The sequence below is a fragment of the Podarcis bocagei genome (assembly GCF_964188305.1).
Source record: "Podarcis bocagei genome assembly, chromosome: 7".
NCBI classification, from domain to species: Eukaryota; Metazoa; Chordata; class Lepidosauria; order Squamata; family Lacertidae; genus Podarcis; species Podarcis bocagei.
In genome coordinates, this window is record NC_138132.1 from 25077136 (window position 1) to 25096403 (window position 19268).

The following is a 19268-nucleotide window of genomic DNA, read 5'->3' on the forward strand; positions in this document are numbered from 1 at the left end:
CCCTCCCCTTCCTCGGTGTCCTACCATTTCATGACAACTGCCTCCCAGCTCATGGAATTAGTCGCCACTGATAGCTAGCAAACATTTTCTTGATGTATTAATGTTTTTGACCCTCCATGAAGTGGGGAAGGATATATCAGTGAGCAGCAAATGAATAGTTAAAGCAGGTAAAACAAAACATCTGGCGGATTTGTGGCGACTGCTGTTGGGAAGACGAAGAGAGCAAAGGATTTTGATTTGGTTTACGAAATGCCTTCAAGTTTTTAATAAGGGAATGTGATGGAGGATCAGGGAGCTACGGTGGCTCTGTTCTTCCTCCTAGGAACCTCATGTCACAACATGTATATATATATTATATATCTGTTATTCACAAAAAAAGTAATTGCAACCGCAGAGCAGTGATAATAAATGTTACCATATGAATGCAATTTTCCAACCCTCTGCCCAAATACATGTCTGGTTCCTTCAAGTCCTAATGAAGATAAGCCAGAGGAATTTGCTAAATTAAAGTAAGAGGGAACCCCAGTCAAGCCCCCTGGAACTGAAAGCTTGCCCAGGCTCCATAGGAGTTGAGCATGGGAAAAACCGAATTAATTTTCCTTTGCTGGTGGGAGGAAGAGTGCTATGTTTTTCCTACAAGAAGGACCACAGTTCAGGGGTGAAGCAAGCCCTTTGCACGTAGAAGGTCCCCGAACGTCAGTCAATTTTTTAAAAAAGGATCAGGTGTCAAGCATTAGGAAAGATCTCTGCTTCAGAGCTGCTGCCGGTCAGTGTAGACCATATTGGGCTAGATGGACAGAGAGCCTGATTAAGGCTTTCCTACGCCCTTGACCTGAAGATGCTCTGCAAAAATCCACCTCTTTCCTAGCAGCCTGGGCACCAGAAGATCCTTTCTGCGCTGCTCACAAGGGCTCGTGATAGACGTGTGTGAGCGGGGAGTCCGTGAGCTGGAAGCAGCGGCTCTGCGGAGAGGTAGCTGGCTGCGCCGGAGGGCGTTCGTCTCTCGGGCTCAGAGTCCGGTCGCCGTGAGGCTCTGTGTAGATGGTGCCGGTTTGGGCAGGTCCCTCCCGCAAGCCAGCCTCGCCCTCTTTGCCCTCTGGCTTCTCTGCCAGCCGTTGAGCAGGCGAGTCATATTGCGCCAGGGCCTCTGGGCAGACGGGCGAGACCAGGGGTCCTGCCTGGCTTTGGGGAGAGGAGATGATTTTGATGACGCAGACGTTCTTCCTGAATGCGCCTCCTTCCGGCTCCGCAGGAGGAGACTGATCTAAGAAGGGGGTGGCATACTCTGGCTCGGGAGGCAAGGGTTCTGCGTACTCGTGGTGTTTTCCCGGCACATCGTAGTGATTCACCACCAGGGGGAGCGTGTAGCCTTCGTCCAGAGCCGGCTTGAATGTGGACGGGATGGACTGGGTACTGGGGCTGACTTGGACCACATCTGGCTCGGCGTATTCTGTAAAGGGGGAAAACAGAAATCCTGGTGAAATTATGGATTCAGCACTCTGAGACACATCACCTAAAATCAGCCTATGTATGTACATACGTACATACAAGTGATAGATTGGTTCTCGAACAGCTTGGCTCCCGAACAAATCGGCTCCCAAACGCCGCAAACCCAGAATGAAGTGTTCCGGTTTGTGAACATTTATTGGAAGCCAAACGTCCGACGTGGCTTCCGTTTGAGTGCAGGAAGCTCCTGCAGCCAATCGGAAGCCGCGCCTTGGTTTTTGAACGGTTTTGGGAGTTGAATGGACTCCCGGAACAGGTTAAGTTCGAGAACCAAGGTACCACTGTATTCATTCATTCATTTACAAATAATTGTATGCCACTAATTTATTCTATATATCAGAGTAGATCACCACAATTGCACATAAAATCCATGCAATCAAAGCCATATTAAAGAAGTTGATTTTTTTATTTTTTAAAAAATCATGTCACTGTTGTGGAAAGATGTATTTTGAATTGCCTGTATCACCCTGACGGAATAAAAAGAGTTTTTCAACAGGCATATTTAAAAGTTGAATCGGAAAATGCCTGCTGAACTTCCATTGGTAGAGTATTCCACAATACTCCCACACTAGAAACCTTTTTTGTGTTTGACGTAATACCATCTCAGGATGTCTCTTGTCTGCATTCTTGTATTGGTGAACAAAGCCCTATGCGGCTCGGAACCTGAAGGACTGTCTCACCCCTTATACAGTGGTGCCTCGCAAGACGAAATTAATTCGTTCCGCGAGTTTTGCCGTCTAGCGAATTTTTTGTCTTGCGAAGCACGGTTTAAACGGCTTAACAAAGTCGCAAGACGTTTTCGTCTTGCGAAGCAAGCCCATAGGGAAATTCGTCTTGCGAGGCAAATCGCGGACGAAAAAACCTTTCGTCTAGCGAGTTTTTTGTCTTGCGAGGCATTCGTCTTGCGAGGTACCACTGTAGTCCTAGTCGATCACTGTGCTCTGCAGCTGAGGGCCTTGTGAAGCTACCATCTTATCATGATGTCCCTTGCACCCAATGTAGGAATTGGGCCTTTAGTGTTGCGGCACCAGCCCATTGGAATGCTCTCCCCTCCCTTTGAATATTAGACAGGTCCCACCTCTGTTGTCTTTTCCCACCTACTGAAGACCTTCCTGTGTCGACAAGCTGCCTAAATGGAGATCTTCATCCTAGTTTGCATCTGTATCATCCCCCCACCCCCAAACATGGATTCTGCCAGGACATATTTCCTTGGTCTTACTCCTGCAAGCACTGCTGACATCCTGCACTCACCCCTGAGAAATGTGCGGCAACAGGCCTTGTTCCAAGTGGCTTTGTATAGCAGGGACAAAGGGTTGGGCCATGGCAGGGTGCAAAGTGGAGATTCCCGCGAATTCCTCCCGCCTCCCTGCTTCCTTCCTTCCTGTGGGCCTGACCCCTTTGCACGAATGGCACTGCCACCAGCTGCTCCAGAATGCAGATGTTTGCTGATGGCCTCATGCCCAGTTCTCTTCTCTCTCCCCCCCCCCCCCTTATGCGTGCTAAGCATCATGGATGGAAATCGGGAGTCAATGGGCTGAGTGTTTGGTCCCATCTGTGTGGGGTGAATGGAGCGAATATGCTGAGCACGAGCTGGTAATAAGAGCTGTCCAAATTTGCCGGAGTTGTTTCTGCACAATGAGTTGCATTGGCTTGAAACTAATTTATGGGCACCCGAACCCGGTTCCTTAGAATTAACCCTGTGTTTTCTCCACCACAAAAGAACAAGACGGCCATTCAGAAAAGGCATTCTTTTCCCTCCCCGCATCCCCAGTGTTTTGGGGGGAATGAAGGGCAGGGGAAGAAAAACAGGTGTCTGTAAGTTGTATTCGGGATGGTTTGCTTGTAAATATTGTTATGCTCTCCCTACTTCTCCTTCCAGGAAGTGATTCCTGGGTGGGTAGTACTTACCTGGGTCTGTGGAAGCTTACAGCATTTCATAATGATTCACAGATATACAGATTGAATAGTGCTTGCATGTGGCTCCTGGAAGGCTATCCAGAAGGAATGTGGCCCTTGGGCATAAAAAAGTTCCCCAGCCCTTGCTATGGGCAACAGTGGACCTTTCTCAAACCCAAAACAGACACCACCTACCTGGAGACTGAGCTCTGCTGAGATCTACTGGTGTTCCAGACCTAGGAAACGAGGTGATTTCCGAGGTGGACAACTGCAGGCTCCCTCTGGGACACACCTGGCTGGCTTCTGATGTCGGGAAACCTAAAAGGGAATCCTGAGGTCAGCAGGAGTAACAAATGAACAGCTTGAAGCCACTTTGTATGCCACAATCAAGCAGTCCATTTTTCATTTTGGATAAAACTACGGTAAATGGGCAGACAGCTCACCACCACCAGAAACACACAGATTCTGAATTGGGGCTTGGACTAGAGCAGGCATGGCCAAACTTGGCCCTCCAGATGTTTTGGGACTACAACTCCCATCATCCCTAGCTAACAGGACCAGTGGCCAGGGATGATGGGAATTATAGTCCCAAAAGAGCTGGAGGGCCAAGTTTGGCCATGCCTGGACTAGAAGATCTCTAAGGTCCCTCCCAGCTCTGTGATAAGAAATAAAGGAATGTTCCTTTCCAGATACAATTGAAGCAATTTTTTATAATAATGAGCAGGCCGCAAAAGGAAATGACATTCAGTTTTGGAAGTTAGCGAACATAAGCTGATGGGAGGCTGTTATTTGTCTGAATTGGGGTAGGCAACATACATGCCCTGTAGATGTCACTGGACTCCAACTCCCACTGGCGCCGACCCACATGTCCTATGGTCAGGAATGATGGGAGTTGAAGTCCAGCAACAACTGCATTTCGGCTAACTCTGGTTGAGGAAATGCACGTACAAGCCAGCCTTTAGAATTTCACTCCTTGAGTGAAAATACACAGTGAAAAAGTAAAACCTCTCATTCTCCTCCAAAACCCAACAACAGAACAATTTAAAAGATGGAAAATGTCCTCATCCATTCAGCAGACCAGGCGGGAGCATAATAGCTATGAAAACCAGCAATTCAAAGAGCTGGAATGCCTTGTATTACCTGGAGCAAAAATACAAATTAGTGAGTGTTGGGCAGGTTTCTGTGGGGAGGGCATTCTAGACGCAAGGTGCCATGACTAAGATATTGGAATGATTTGTGGGTCAGCTCTAAAAAAAAATTTTTTTTGGGGGGGGGAGAGCTATTTCAAAACAGGTGTGCAGAAACACAAAATAATCTGTTTCCCTGCACCATAGACACTTGTACTGGAAAAGCAGGGCAATCTGCTCACCAGTTCCCAAACGTGACTACCTGTGCTAGTTCTGTATGCCTTACCTTTTATGAGGTTGCAATCCTGATCTGCTGGTGTCTTTCTGCTGGGGAGAGAGAGGGAGAAAACTTATCAAGCAGGTTCAGCCAGATTTTCCACCCCGACTCCAAGGTTCTGGATTTCCAGGAACACTCCCAATTCATGTACCTGCTCCTTCAGAGCAATTCAGGGCAGGCAACTGGATCCAAGAACCACACATTCACAAAGCCTCTGTCTTCTCAGGATTCAGACTGAGCTCAATGGCCCTCTCAAGGCTGCTACAGACCTCTCAAACCTAGAGATCTCTCCCATCAGCATGGCCAGTACTTGGGGATGATGGGAATTGTAGTGCAGCAGGAGGTTTCTGGAGGGAGTCAATTTGTGTGAAGTGAGAGGGCGACAGCTGCCTATCCCTAGTGCAACATGATCTCAGAAGGCGCAATCTATTTGCAGACTCTTTGCGGTGACTGGATGGGAGATTTCTTGTATGCATGTGTTCAACTTGTGTTTGTGGCTGTATGCGTATCGTACTGTTGAAGCAAACAGCTTTTCCCCAAGGAACCGTAGTTTATCTCTCACAGAGACACAATCCACAGCACCCTTAATTAATGATGATGTTGATGATAATAATAATATTTTTTTTATTTATACCCCACCCATCTGGCTGGGCTTCCCCAGCCACTCTGGGCGGCTTCCAACAAAATATTAAAATACAGTGGTCTGTTAAACATTAAAAGCTTCCCTAAACAGGGTTGCCTTCAGATGTCTTCTAAAAGTCTGGTAGTTGTTTTCTCTCTGTGAGAGGGCGTTCCACAGGGCGGGTGCGACTACTGAGAAGGCCCTCTGCCTGGTTCCCTGTAACTTGGCTTCTCGCAGTGAGGGAACCGCCAGAAGGCCCTTGGTGCTGGACCTCAGTGTCCGGGCAGAAGGATGGGGGTGGAGACGCTCCTTCAGGTATACTGGACCGAGGCCATTTAGGGCTTTAAAGGTTAGCACCAACACTTTGAATCGTGCTCGGAAATGTATTGGGAGCCAATGTAGATCTTTCAAGACCAGTGTTATGTGGTCTCGGCAGCCGCTCCCAGTCACCAGTCTAGCTGCCGCATTCTGGATTAGTTGTAGTTTCCGGGTCACCTTCAAAGGTAGCCCCACATAGAGCGCATTGCAGTAATCCAGGTGATTACAGTTCCCAGGCTTCCTTGTGTATGTTTATTAAAGCCAAGTGTCTTGAAAGTATGGTGTGTATGCAGCCCATTGTCAAGGGGAGATTGCCGGAAAGCTAAAGCTCATGGACCTTGTGACTGTGACATCTCCCGGCCTTCCAGGATGGGTTTGAAAGTAGCCCCCACAAATTACAGGGCTGATTGGTGAGAAGTGGGGGAGGGGGCGCTACTCACCTCTTCTTACGACAGAGGAAAACCAGCAGCAAAAGGGCTGAGGAGATGAGCACAAAGCCTCCAATCAGCAGCATCACCAGCAATGGGGGCCCTGGAGAGAAAGGAAGGGAAATAGTTCAGTGCAGAAAAAAGGGGAGAAATTGGCAATGTGATGGAAGTGTACAAAATCAGGCAAGGTGTGAAGAAAGTGGAGACACAGAGAAGGCTTTCTCCCTCTATCATAATACCGAAATGTGGGGTCACCCAAATATGCTGAACGTTGAGAGATTCAGCACAGAAGAAAAAAAAGCCCTTAGAAGCATGGAATCAGAAGGGATCGAAGGGTCATCTAGTCTAACCCCCCTGCAATGCAGGAATCTCAGGTAAAGCATCCCTGACAGATGGCCATCCAACTTCTGCTTAAAAACCTCCAATGAAAGAGTCCACCGCCTTCTGAGTGAGACTGTTCCACTGTTGAACAGCTCTTAACTTCAGAATAATTCTTTTGAATGTTTCATTGGAATCTCCTTTCCTGCAATTTGAATTCACTGGTTTGGGTCCTAACCTCTGGAGCAGCAGAAAACAAGCTTGCTACACCATCCATGGAACAACCCTTCAGCCCATGGAACAACCCATCCTTTCTGCCTCTGCTCCAACAGCTAGGCCAAGCCACTCCTTGCCGCCAGCGAGCACTTACCTGTTTTTTCCGAATTGATCACTATTCCTGGGATGCGGGTGAAAATGGCTGGGCTGCTGGTCAGGAGAGGGGACTCCTTGGGGCCACTGCGAACTGCAAAGGGGTAGAGCTTCAGGGGACGTACTTAACACACCACACTTCAGGTGTTCCCTCCTAACTCTTACTCCAAAAGGGTCCAAACACAACCCACTGTCAACCTCCGGCTGCAACATGGGTTATAGGGGGCAGGTTGCTTTTCTCAAGTCAGGGCATTTCTCCATCTGGCCTAGTATTGTCAAGCTCTCCAAGGTCTTAGGCAGAGAAGATTTTTTCCCAGCAGCTGCTCAACGGATGCTTGACAATATGGGCAAACCTCAGCCTGCCCCTGCTGTCTACCTTTTAAAATAGGGTTACCAGACGTCCCCATTTCCCGGGGACAGTCCCCAGATTTGCAAATCTGTCCCTGGACAAATTCTGTCCCCAGATTTCCTAGGACCCTCGTACCTACGGGACCGCCTCTCCCAGTATGCCCCACGGCGGACCTTAAGGTCCATAAATAGCAACACCCTAGTGGTCCCGGGCCCTAAGGAAGAGATTAGCTTCAACTAGAGCCAGGGCCTTCTCAACACTGGCTCCGGCCTGGTGGAACGCTCTGTCTCATGAGACCAGGGCCCTGTAAGACAGAGTTGTTCCGCCTGGCCTTTGGCTTGGAGCCAATTTGATTCCCTCCCCCTCTTTCTTTTTCCTTTCTCCTCCTGTGATGAGGCTGCATTTTAATGTTTCAATATTTTAATGTTGTATTTTAATCTTGTTTTTAAGTTGTATTCATTCAACTTGTTTTTATTATTGCTTGTTAGCTGCCCTGAGCCTGGCCTTGGCTGGGGAGGGCGGGGTATAAATAAAAATTGTTGTTGTTGTTGTTGTTGTTGTTGTTGTTGTTGTTGTTGTTGTTGTTGTTTTATTATTAAATGTCCCCGGGAAACGTGGCAGCGGCAGTCTCAGCAGCCTGGAGCCAGGCTTCAATGAAAAAAATCTGGTAACCATATCCTAGAACAAGTTCAGAGGGTGGCACAGACTTGTCACATTCCTCCTTCTCAGTCTCTGCATTGCCTTTCTAGGCCTCACCAGGGACAAAACTTGAACGAGCAGGCTCTGGCTGTCCTTGGCTCTGCCTCTTCCTGCCAGTAGCTCTGGCCTCACCTCCAGGCCGTGGCGGTGCCACCACCACCACCGGGGGCTGCCTGGTTGGCCTTGACTTGTGACGGCCTTATACAGTGTATAAAATGTTACAAACCCCATTAAAAGCCACAAATAAATAAATCGTCTTTCCAAGAACCAAACATACAGCCAGCCCCACCCCTCCTTACTTCCGCCGTCGCTATAGGGGTGCTGGGACTTCAGGCGAGCCACTTGGCACCCCAGAAGTGCCACTTTCAGAGCCACCCTCTGGTTCCAGCTGTGGGGCACGATGCGCAGGTAGCGAGCCAGGATCGGGGGGATGAAGGCGTTGGAGACTTCTTCGTGGCTGTTTTTATTTCCTTCGAAGACCTGAGAGGGTGAAATGGAGGGTCAACTGCGGGGACCATTCCAGAGCGAGCTTTTGCCACCCGTTTTCCATCCTGGCCTAAACCATTCACCGATACTAATCCCTCTGCACCTTCTCCTCATGACCACCGTTGGATTTGTAGACCTTCCAGTTCTTTCCATCCCTGCTGGAGAGGACTTGGTAGGACTTGACATAGTAGTCGTGCTTGTGAGACGATCCCTTAGTTATGATTCCTGGAACAGAGATGGGTTAAACTGGTACCTCACATACGGCAACGGTGCTAATGTGTGAAATAGGCTCTTTTCATGGAAGAAGGAGCGGTTGTTAAAAACACTGAGAACTGCAGCTGTGAGAGGGGAAAAGAATCCTCCTGACATCTCCCAGCTCCCTTAAAAAAAAACTACACTTCTTGTGAATCGCCCTGACATCTTAGGATGAAATAAAATAAACACACTTCCCAGGATTCTACAGGGGAAGCCATACCTGTTTAAAGTGGTATGATCCTGCTTTAAAAGTGTGGTACAGATGGGGTCTATGTTTGCTCCATAGTTTAAACTATGCCTTTCCTGAATCCTCTCACATTTAGCTTTATCGGATGGCCCCAAGTTCTGATATTGCGAGAGACTTGTTATATAGAACAACAACAGCCACCGTCCCTCCTCTGTGGACCACTGGGACCTGATTCTTGAAGCTTTTTGAGACCAATCAGCTTGTATGTTTAACCCTATCCCCTTGCTCTGCCAAACACCAGCCGGAGAGGCAATCAGATAAGCCCCCTTTCCATTCATGCGTTCCCTTCCTGCATTCCACTCAGCCCCCAGCCACTCGGCGTCACAATGCCTCTCTTCTTCCACACGCCAATTAACAGGCTAGCGTTCTGGGTTTGCCACAGCAGAAAGGGCCCATCTTGTCCTCAGGCCTTGCCAAACAATAAAGAATGACTCTGAAAGGACATAATATGAAATTTGTTCTGTGCAATGGTGGCCTGGGCCATATCCCTGAGGTAACGAGGGGCAGTGGAGGAAGGAATGGGGGAAAGGAAGCAGAGGAAGGCAAGAGGAAGGCCTCATCTGCACTGTGCATTTAAAGCAGGATCGTACCACTTTAAACAGTCATGGCTCCCCACTGCTGACAGCCAGGGGCACCCCCCTGGACTGGATGCAATAAGTAAGAAGGCAGACTGAAGTTGGGAGGGCAACACCCCTTTCCCCCTAATGGACCAGTCCCCACTGAAGTGATGGGAAGGATATCTGCTTAGGACTCTGGAAAGCTTCTGCCAGTCAGAGCATATTGGACAAGAGTCATTATCTATCTCCCTCCACTCCGCCTGTGGAAGCAAACAAACAAAAAGATGCAGATACTTACTGACCTGTGATGTTCCTCTTTCCACCCAAGTCTATTTCCAACCACTCATCTGCAGAGCTCCGAAGTGCTGCCCAGGAGGTGCCGTCGGCAGCGAAAGAGGCGTGCTCTGCTATCCAGGCCTTGTTCTCCCCCATGACGTTCTGTTCGTGCCAGTAGGATGAAGCGTTGAAGCCAGATACTTCCAGGAAACTGGAGCAGGCTGCGGAAGGAAGGAAAGGGTGGCTTTTGGCTGAACGCTAGGAAAAAACATGTTTCCAGTAACAGAAGTTCAGCAATGGGACCAATTAACTACAAAGCTGGACGTATCTCTCAGTTTCGTTTCTCTTTAAGTGTCTTGGTTTTGCAATCTTAAATTGGATTCTTCACATTTTTGCAGCAATCTGTGGTTGTTGTTTTTAAGGCTGAAGATTCATCAGCATCGTAGCGGGAACAGAAATCCCTCTAAACAAATACAGCAACAAATTAGTATGAGTGACATACCTTTGTGAAAGATGAGGCGTTTTTCAGATAAAGATCCCCTATTCAAAAGGAAACAGAAAGATGGATAAGATTAAGGATCTTGAGACTCAGGTTGCTTCCAGACAACCTTTTTATTGAGCATTCACCCTTATTTGTTTGCAGGGAGATTAGACAATGTTGGATATTTAATGAACATCCGCTCTGATTTGTCCCCTCACCTTTTTGAGTAAAGTCCATTGGCAAAGGTTGACTCGTAGAGAGTGATACCCTTCTCTCGAGACACAGTGACATGTCCCCCTTGCTCATCTAAGATTACGCCGGCATGGACAGCAGCTTTGCAAAGTACAGATGTCTGCAGGGAACATATATTATGAGACTGTGAAAGGAAGGAGATGGTGGTGACAAATGCTCAGGCAGCAGAAATCCAGCGGGAAGACACCACGGGAATGGAGAACATTATTTTATGCATTTAAAAAAACCACACACACACACACACCTCTAAGTGGTTTACAAAGTAGAATTGAAAATATTCCTTAAAAATACAAAAAACAATTAAAAGTTGTAAATAAGCAATCTTAAAACCACTCTACATAATACTAAAATTACATTCTGAGCTTATCCGCTGATATTCCCATACACCAGATGTGTTGCAGGGATAACTTTACAGAAACAATGGTTGTATCAGCATTGAAGTTATATTTATTGTTCACTGCCTTGGTATCTTTGAAGAAAAGCAGTTTCTAAATATATTAATAAAGAGAAATAAATAGAGGCAAAAAAAAGGAAATTGGGAAATAGATGTGTGTTTTGTCCATGGGAAGAACCATCTGTAAAGAATGTCACATTTCTTTTTAAATAACTATTTAAACCCTTCACTGATATCACAATTTGAAACATTTTAATCAGTGCAACTTCTGTCTTTATCACACAATATATCCTGTTTGAGGCTGGGGACTAGCAGGGTTTATTGGTTAGGACATGGGTAGGCAAACTAAGGCCCGGGGGCTGGATCCGGGCCAATCACCTTCTCAATCCGGCCTGCGGATGGTCCAGGAATCAGAGTGTTTTTACATGAGTAGAATGTGTGCTTTTATTCAAAATGCATCTCTGGGTTATTTGTGGGGCATAGGAATTCGTTCATCCCCCCCCAAAAAAAATATAGTCTGCCCCCCCCACAAGGTCTGAGGGACAGTGGACTGGCCCACGGCTGAAAAAGTTTGCTGACCCCTGGGTTAGGGGGCTCAGCAAGAGTTGAGGCTTGGCTGCAGAAGGTCAAGACCACGGTCAGCTCACTGTGGGGCTGGTCAGCAGAGACCTTGGGGGTATTGCTCTGGCCACCATCAGTGGCCAACTGTGAGCTTAAAGGGGGACATTTCAAGCCTCACTCTTTCTGAAGGCTACTTGAGCCTTTCAAAAACAGCGCAGTGTTGTCTGCAGCCCCGCAGGAAAACATACTCAGTCAGGGACTTTCCACTGTAACAATTTCAAAGCAGGGTAGCTATGTTTGCCTGTTGCAACCGAAAATAACCTCTGATGAGTCTTCTGGCTAATTAAAAGACAACAACAGCAAATTTGTTATGGCATAAGCTTTTGTGGATTATTTCATGCCCCTTCAGATGATATGGACTACAGCTCCCATCAGCCTCAGTTATCCTGGCCAAGGGTCAGGGATAATGGGTGTTGTGGTCCAAAACACCTATGCCTTTCTGAAAGCACGACTGATGCTGCAGGACTCACATCCCGGTAGCCTTGGTTCGTGTTGCCCCAGATGTCTCCCGTTACTCCTTTGCAGCCTGCAGGGCAGTAAACTCTGCAAGAAAATAAAAGACAACATAGTGTTGGGTCCTTCTCTCTATGTGGGAGCAGCTCTGTAAAGCGAGCCAGTTTTCATATATCCTCAAGTGGCATATGCAAGCTTTAGGGTTCCATTTCTACCATGCTATAACTACTCTGTGTCCTTGGGGCTCAAGGACACTAAGAAAGACTCCGTCCTAGTTGAACACAGATTCAAATCCCTACATTAGGGTAGCAGCAGAGAGAGCAGCAGCCCCACAAACCTGCTTAGAGGACAGGTTTATGCTGGCCTTGAGTTGTTGTAATTTTTTACCCTACGGTCCCAAGTCGGGTTACAACAATTAAAACACAGCATTCATATTAAAACACAATGTTACACTGTATGAAAAAAAATTAAAAACTTAAAATCACAAGAATTGGTGGGTCCTAAATCTCAAGCGTCAGAGGTCAGGGTAAAGAGCTGTACCTTCAGCATTTTCCGAAACCGGTATAATGAAGGTGCCAGAGGGACCTCTGTGGGAAGGGAGCTCCGCAACTTAGGAGCTGCTAGAGAGAAGGCTCTCTCCTGAGCCACCAGCCCTGGAGCTTCTGAGGGTAGAGGAACACCCCTGGGTGATCTTAGCACCCAAGAGAGTCTGTGGGGAAGGAGGCGGTCTTTCAGGTATTGGGGGCCCTTTAGGGCTGTAAGAAGAATCCCATCTATGCTTGGAGTCTCACGTAAGGGAACACTCACCTGATTTGTTCCTTCTCATAATGGATTCCCTTCTGCAAACAGGAGATCAAATCTAAAAGAGAAGGGGAGAGCTCCATTGGGTAAGAGTTCAGAACTTAGGGCCTGGTTGATTACAAGTCACAGTGACTCTGACGCTCTGACCCCTTGATCTGGATACAGTGGGTTCTTCAAATAAGTCCTACTCAGAGTAGACCCATTGAAATTAATGAACCCAAGTCAGTCATGTCCATTAACTCCAATGGGCTATTCTGAGTAGGGAAACAATCCAATGGCACCATCAGAGCAGGACATTTGGGCAGAAGTCTAGGACCAGCAGAATAGGCAGCAGGGTAGGCTTACCACATTTTAAAATAAATGATGAAATTCACACTTCCAGCTAAAGTGTGTGTGGTCCAGAATGGGGTGGGGTGGGAGAGTAAGACCATTAAGTCTAAAGGGTCTAAAACAGGCTTCGTCAACCTGGTGCCCACCAAATGTTTTGGACTCCAGTTCCCATCAGCTTTACTCAGCATGGCCTATGGTCAGGGATGATGAGAACTGTAGTCCACTAACATCTGGTTTGCACCAGGCTGGGGAAGACTAACCTAAAATTACCTAACTGCACCACTGTCTGGATCCAAATGTAGTCTGGGCTTATAGAAAACAATTCAGCTCTGCAGAACTCACTTTTTCCTCTGTATGTGAGGAAAACAGAGGCAAATCTGTAGTGCAGCACAAAATTTCAGGCAATAGAGACAGAATCAGTTCTACTAGTTCAAAACTAACAAAATGAATCCCAGTAGGGACAAATGTAAGGTTCTGCACTTAGGCAGGAAGAGCAAGATGCACAAATATAAGATGGGGCACCTGGCTTGCAAGGAGTACACACAAGTAGTGGCTCTAGGGCGTCTTAGCGGACCACTAGCTTAACATGAATTGGATATGTTTAGCCTGGAGAAGAGGAGACTGAGAGGAGATACAATAGCCATCTTCAAATACAGTGGTGCCCCGCAAGACGAATGCCTCGCAAGACGAAAAACCCGCTAGACGAAAGGGTTTTCCGTTTTTCGATGCACTTCACAAGACGAATTTCCCTATGGGCTTGCTTCGCAAGACGAAAACGTCTTGCGAGTCTTGCGATTTTTTTCGCTCCCCCCCTTTTCTAAGCCGCTAAGCCGCTAATAGCCTTTTAGCCGCTAAGCCGCTAAGCCTTTAATAGCTGCTAAACCGCTAATAGCGCTAATCCGCTAAGCAGCTAATAGGGTTGCTTTGCAAGACGTAAAAAACGCTAGACGAAGAGACTCGCGAAACGGATTATTTTCGTCTTGCGAGGCACCACTGAATCTAAAGGGCTGTCACATAGAAGATGGAGCATGCTTGTTTTCCCCTACTCTAGAGGGTAGGACGCAAACCAATGGCTTCGTGTTACAAGAAAGGAGATTCCAACTAAACACCAGGAAGGACTTTCGGACAGTAAGAGCTGTTCAATAGTGGTACAGTTTCCCTTGGGAGGTTGTGGACTCTTCTTCCTTGGAGGTTTTTAAGCATAGGCTGGATGGCCATCTGTCATGGATGCTTTAGCTGAGATTCCTGCATTGCAGGGGGTTGGACTGGATGACCCTTGGGGTCCCTTCCAACTCGACAGTTCTATGACTCTATGACTCTGTCTTCTGGAGAGTGCCATGGATTGGCTACCCCTGCATTAGGAGATTCAGCAGCACAAGCTCTATGGAAGTAGATGGGGAGCTGCACACCTATGAACCATGTTCTAGGAATCTGTTCCTGAGAGAAGAGAACGGGTTGGGCTAGAGTATCTGATTGACAGTGCTATGCTCATAGCAGGTCAGAAACAAATGTCAAGAATGCAGTCTGTTCCAAGATGGACACAACAGGAGTTGTTTTCCCTAATTCTCGTAAGAGAAAGAATACCAAGCAGTCTAATGTCCAAAGTTTCTCATCAACCCTGAGAAACTCATATCCTCTTACGATCCCTCTCAAAAAATCTCAAAGAGATGATGGGGTGGCGGTGGATGGTGACTCACAAATGTTTGTGGTGTGGAAGCCCCAATGACTGGCTGCTTGTGTGGGGCCTTCAAAGGCAAAGGCCAGCTGCAGATGTTTCCCATTGGCATTCTGCCTGCCAGTGTCAAAACACAAGGCACGATTCTCATGCATGTAATGGCTCATTTACACTGCTTTGGGGAAAGGCCATGGCTTTGCAGGTTCAACCCCTGCCTGGCATCTTCAGATAGGACTGGGAATGTCCAAGCTTGGAGCTCTGGAGAGCTATTGCCAGTCAGTGTGTAGACAATACTGAGCTACATGGACCAATGGTATGACTCGCCCTGAGACAACATCCTGTGTTTCTCATCCTTTGGGAAAGGGCCGCAGCTCAGTGGTAGAGCATCTGCTTTGCATGCAGAAGACCCCAGGTGGAATCCCAGACATCTCCAGGAAAGACTACAGGGTTTCCCTTGCTTGAAACCCTAGAGAGCCATTGCTAGTTAGTGTAGACAGTACTGACTGAGCAAGATGCACCCATGTTCTGACTTGCTGTAGGTTCCTACGTCCCATCAGCAGGCCCTTCAACTGGCAAAGGAGGAGAAACGGGTAACTAAAGTGATCAAGGGTCTGGAGCACTTTCCCTACGAGGAACAGTTTCACTGTATGAACAGCCACAAATACTTAAAAAAAATTATATAATTATTTTTATTTTTAATTAGAAAGGCATTCATCAAAGGGCAAGAGTGACAATATGGGTGAGCTCACTGAGATGCAGTGATGGAAGTGGAACTGGCAGAAGGCTGAAGAGGCAAAACTTTTCCCAGTTACCTCAAACTTTGCACCAAATGCAAGGTGCGTATCTCTCTTACCTGATTGGTTGCCACTGGCATAAGAAAGGAGGAAGCCACGTCCCGAGCGATGTGCTGTTGTGTTGAACAAGATGGTCACTGGGGTGGAGTCCATCACCAGGACTGTGCGTGGAGGATTTGAATTGCTACAATATGGGCCTGGAGAGAGAAAGAGAGAGAACAAAAACGAGTGACACTCATGAATCATTACATCAAGAAACACACTGGGTATTCAGCCCAGCCTTAAGCAATCATCTTCAGCAATGGATCAACAGAGAGCTCAGATTGCTTTTCTATCTTCAGTTTTTGAATGCAGAGAAACAATCAAAAAGATGATTCCCATACTTTTTATAAAAATATTTTTATTGATTTTCCATATTTATGACAAAAACTATGAACCAACATTTAAAAAACAAACAAACCCACAGTGTCATTGTCTTATTCCTGAAGTTCGCTTAGCAGGTCTCTCCACAGATTGCCATGAGTCAAAGGCAGATTCTGAACACTGTCCTCATGTTGTATGAAGTCAAGGAATGATTACCAAGTGTTGAAGATATTAAAGGGGTTTGAATTCTCATTGGCTGTTCATATCTGGCATGCCAGTTTTTCAGTCAATACTATTGACCAGATCCTCATGTACCACAATTCAATGTTCAGACCATCAGCTGTGTCAATTCAATGTTCAGACCAGGCTATCTCCATGCACACTGCAACTAAATGAATGGCCAAAAGTTCCTTGTGGTGGACCTGGAAAGCCTAGACTTCTTACAACGGCAGCAACACTTATTATCACCAGAGTGAAACACTGGACTATTTTGAAGAACAGTACAGTGGTACCTTGGTTCCCAAACAACGAAAACTCGGAAGTTAATTGTTCCGGTTATTAAACGTTTTTCGGAAGCCAAATGACTGATGTGGCTGTTGGTTATTGTTCCCGGGGCGCCTGCACCAATCAGAAGCTGCGCCTTGGTTTTTGAACATTTCGGAAGTCAAACAGACTTCCAGAATGGATTAAGTTTGGCGCTTTTGTTTTTGCTCTTTATTTTGCGTTTTTGTTTTTGAGGCTTTTTCGGTTAATTTGTTTTTGTGACTGTGTGGAACCCAGTTCAGCTACTGACTGACTGTGTGACTGCAGAAATGGATAAAAGCCCCCCATCCAAACAATGACTATCATCAGTGCATGTAAGAAAAAAATATTCCTTTTTATTTTTATCATCTACAATACTGTCTTATTTATTTTATAGTACAGTACATTGATTATTGCTTTCATTTTATGGATCAATGGTCTCGTTATATAGTAAAAGTCATGTTAAATTGTTGCTTTAGGGGTTGTTTTTAAAAGTCTGGAGTGGATTAATCTGTTTTGCATTACTTTCTATGGGAAAGCGTGCCTTGGTTTTAGAACGCTTTCGTTTTGGAACTGACTTCCAGCATGGATTAAGTTTGAGAACCAAGGTACCACTGCAATATCAAGAATGGACATTGGCTATAATGAAGGGGGAGGAAACCATATCAAGCAGTTGCACATCATAAGAAACAACAAGGTAGACAACTTTTGGGGGAAAATATACCACTTTGCAAAAATAGGTATTGCTTTATTGATTAAACCAGGTGAAGGGAACCTTTGGCCCTCCAGATGTTGCTGACCAGCAATTCCTATCAGCCTCAGCAAGCGTAGCCAATGGCTCTGTTGAAATCCTGAAACTTTTTATACAGTATTGTCAATGTTCCAGTTTCTTCTTCCCTCCTTTGTTACGCAAAGTGCAAAAGTGCTGCTCCAGATGGCAATAATCCAAGCTTCAGTTGGGTAAGCCTCGCAGATCGACTAATAAAGCGGAATGATGGATGGTCCAGTATAAATCCACCACTAAATGCACTATAACGGAATTGTTGACATGTTACAGAATATGCAAAAGCAAAACCAACCCTCTACCAGTCTGGAAGGGACCCAGGCTGGCGGCAGTTGGAGTCCAGCAACATCTGGAGGGCCACAGTTTCTGCATCCACAGAGGACAAAACCCTCTCTTTCGGTCTCCTGCGGCTGGGGACAGGTAAATCTGGCAATTTCAGTTCTTCTCTGTTTCTCAGTTTTCCACATTTCCACATCAGTTTGCAATTCTATTATTATTTTTAGGTGGTCATGAAAATTCACCAGCCAATTTCTCCAGATATTTTCGTAGGCCGTTTTGCCTAATATGTGCATTTTGTAAGCACTTTTCTCTAATACAACACACCTTTGCATGTTATTTTCACTGATGTATGCATTTTAATGCACACTTTACTCCAGTGTATGTCGCGTATTCCACGCGGCGTTTTCAGCAAAGCACTAAGAGTTCCAGGTTTTTCAGTGCAGTCCTTTTTAATGTGAGTTATATACAGGCATTTACAAAAGAAACAGTCCATACAGAGTACTTACAAACGAATACTCCCCACCACAGCACCACCACACTACAGCACAACCACCACCCCCTGTTAAACAGGCTTTCCTTTTTAAAACAGGTGATAGCCAATTACACTAATCACACTCCTGCTGAGTCACTCTGACCCAGCAGAGTATTGCATCATCCTGTTGAAGCCTGCAGACTTATCCAGTATCCTGCGAATCCCGACACTCCTCCTTAAGTCAAAGGCTTGAGACCCAATAATTCTCTTAAGTCTCGAAATTTAGGAGCATCCAAACATTTTGTATACAAATCTGCCACATTACATTTTGTGTTACAGTGCTGTACCTTTAACACATTTCTTTCCAAAGCATTTTTCACATTTCCGTATCTTATCGCAATATGTTTACTCTTGCTCTTAAAGTTCTGTTGGTTGGCAAGCTGTTGTGCAGCCATGTTGTCACTTAGTACAGTGATTGGCATTTCAGAAGGTATTCCAAGCTCTTTTGTTAGGCAAGCAAACCACTCTATTTGTGATACACATTCGCTTATGGCTGAGTACTCTGCTTCACAAGTACTTGTGGCAACAAATGTTTGTTTCTGGGATTTCCACTGAACCAAGGCATTTCCAATATATATGGCATAGCCAGTGGTAGACTTTCCATTTTCTCTGTCCCCCCAGCTGGCATCAGCGTATGCATACACTTGCTGATCATGTCCTGTATCCAGCACCAGTTTGTAATCTTTTGTGCCTTTCAGATACCTTAGGATTCTTTTAAGTGCTACCCAATCTCTCTGAGCCGGGTCTGCACTTCTTTGGCTTAACATGTGCACTGCCAATGTTATGTCGGGTCTTGTCCAACAACTTAAATATAACAGAGAACCCAACAGAGAATGAAACGCTGTTGCATTCTCACATTTTTGCCCTTCTGGTTCATTTTTGTACTGGGTAGTTATGGGAGTGTCAACCTCATTTGCCCTCTCCATTCCATAGGTCTTCAGTAACTTTTCAATTTTTTCCTTCTGACTCAGAGAGTAAACACCCTCTTCATTTCTCTGAACCTCTACTCCTAAGTAATTCTGAATCTTTCCCAAATACTTCAGTTTGTATTTGTTACCTAGGCTGTTTATAAACCAAGACACTTGCTTTTCTGCAGTTGTTATTAGACAGATATCATCAACATACAAAAGTAAATAACAAACACTTCCTTGCACCATTGCTGAATATAAACAGGAATCAGCCAGGCTTTGTTTGAATCCCATCTTTTTCAAAGTTGTGTCTATGCATTCATGCCATAGACGTGCACTTTGGTGTAAA

The 19268-nt window shown here is 46.1% G+C and overlaps 1 protein-coding gene across 2 annotated transcripts in view; it reads right to left on the minus strand.

Annotated features, from left to right (window-relative positions):
• Nucleotides 1-230: 230 nt before the first annotated feature.
• Nucleotides 231-19268, minus strand: part of LOC308591275 (discoidin, CUB and LCCL domain-containing protein 1-like) — a 49512-nt gene continuing 30474 nt past the window's right edge. The window contains exons 3-15 of one of the 2 annotated variants that reach the window (XM_081201952.1): nt 15591-15728; nt 12739-12790; nt 11949-12021; nt 10430-10563; nt 10233-10270; nt 9757-9951; nt 8499-8620; nt 8209-8389; nt 6863-6955; nt 6187-6277; nt 4816-4853; nt 3598-3720; nt 231-1450 (exon numbers count right to left, since the gene is read on the minus strand). In XM_081201952.1, coding sequence (XP_081058078.1) covers nt 903-1450; nt 3598-3720; nt 4816-4853; nt 6187-6277; nt 6863-6955; nt 8209-8389; nt 8499-8620; nt 9757-9951; nt 10233-10270; nt 10430-10563; nt 11949-12021; nt 12739-12790; nt 15591-15728 — 1826 coding nt within the window. In that variant the 3' untranslated portion in view covers nt 231-902. Of the gene's footprint in view, nt 1451-3597; nt 3721-4815; nt 4857-6186; nt 6278-6862; nt 6956-8208; nt 8390-8498; nt 8621-9756; nt 9952-10232; nt 10271-10429; nt 10564-11948; nt 12022-12738; nt 12791-15590; nt 15729-19268 lie in introns of both variants that reach the window. The other variant, XM_081201951.1, reaches the window with a different exon arrangement.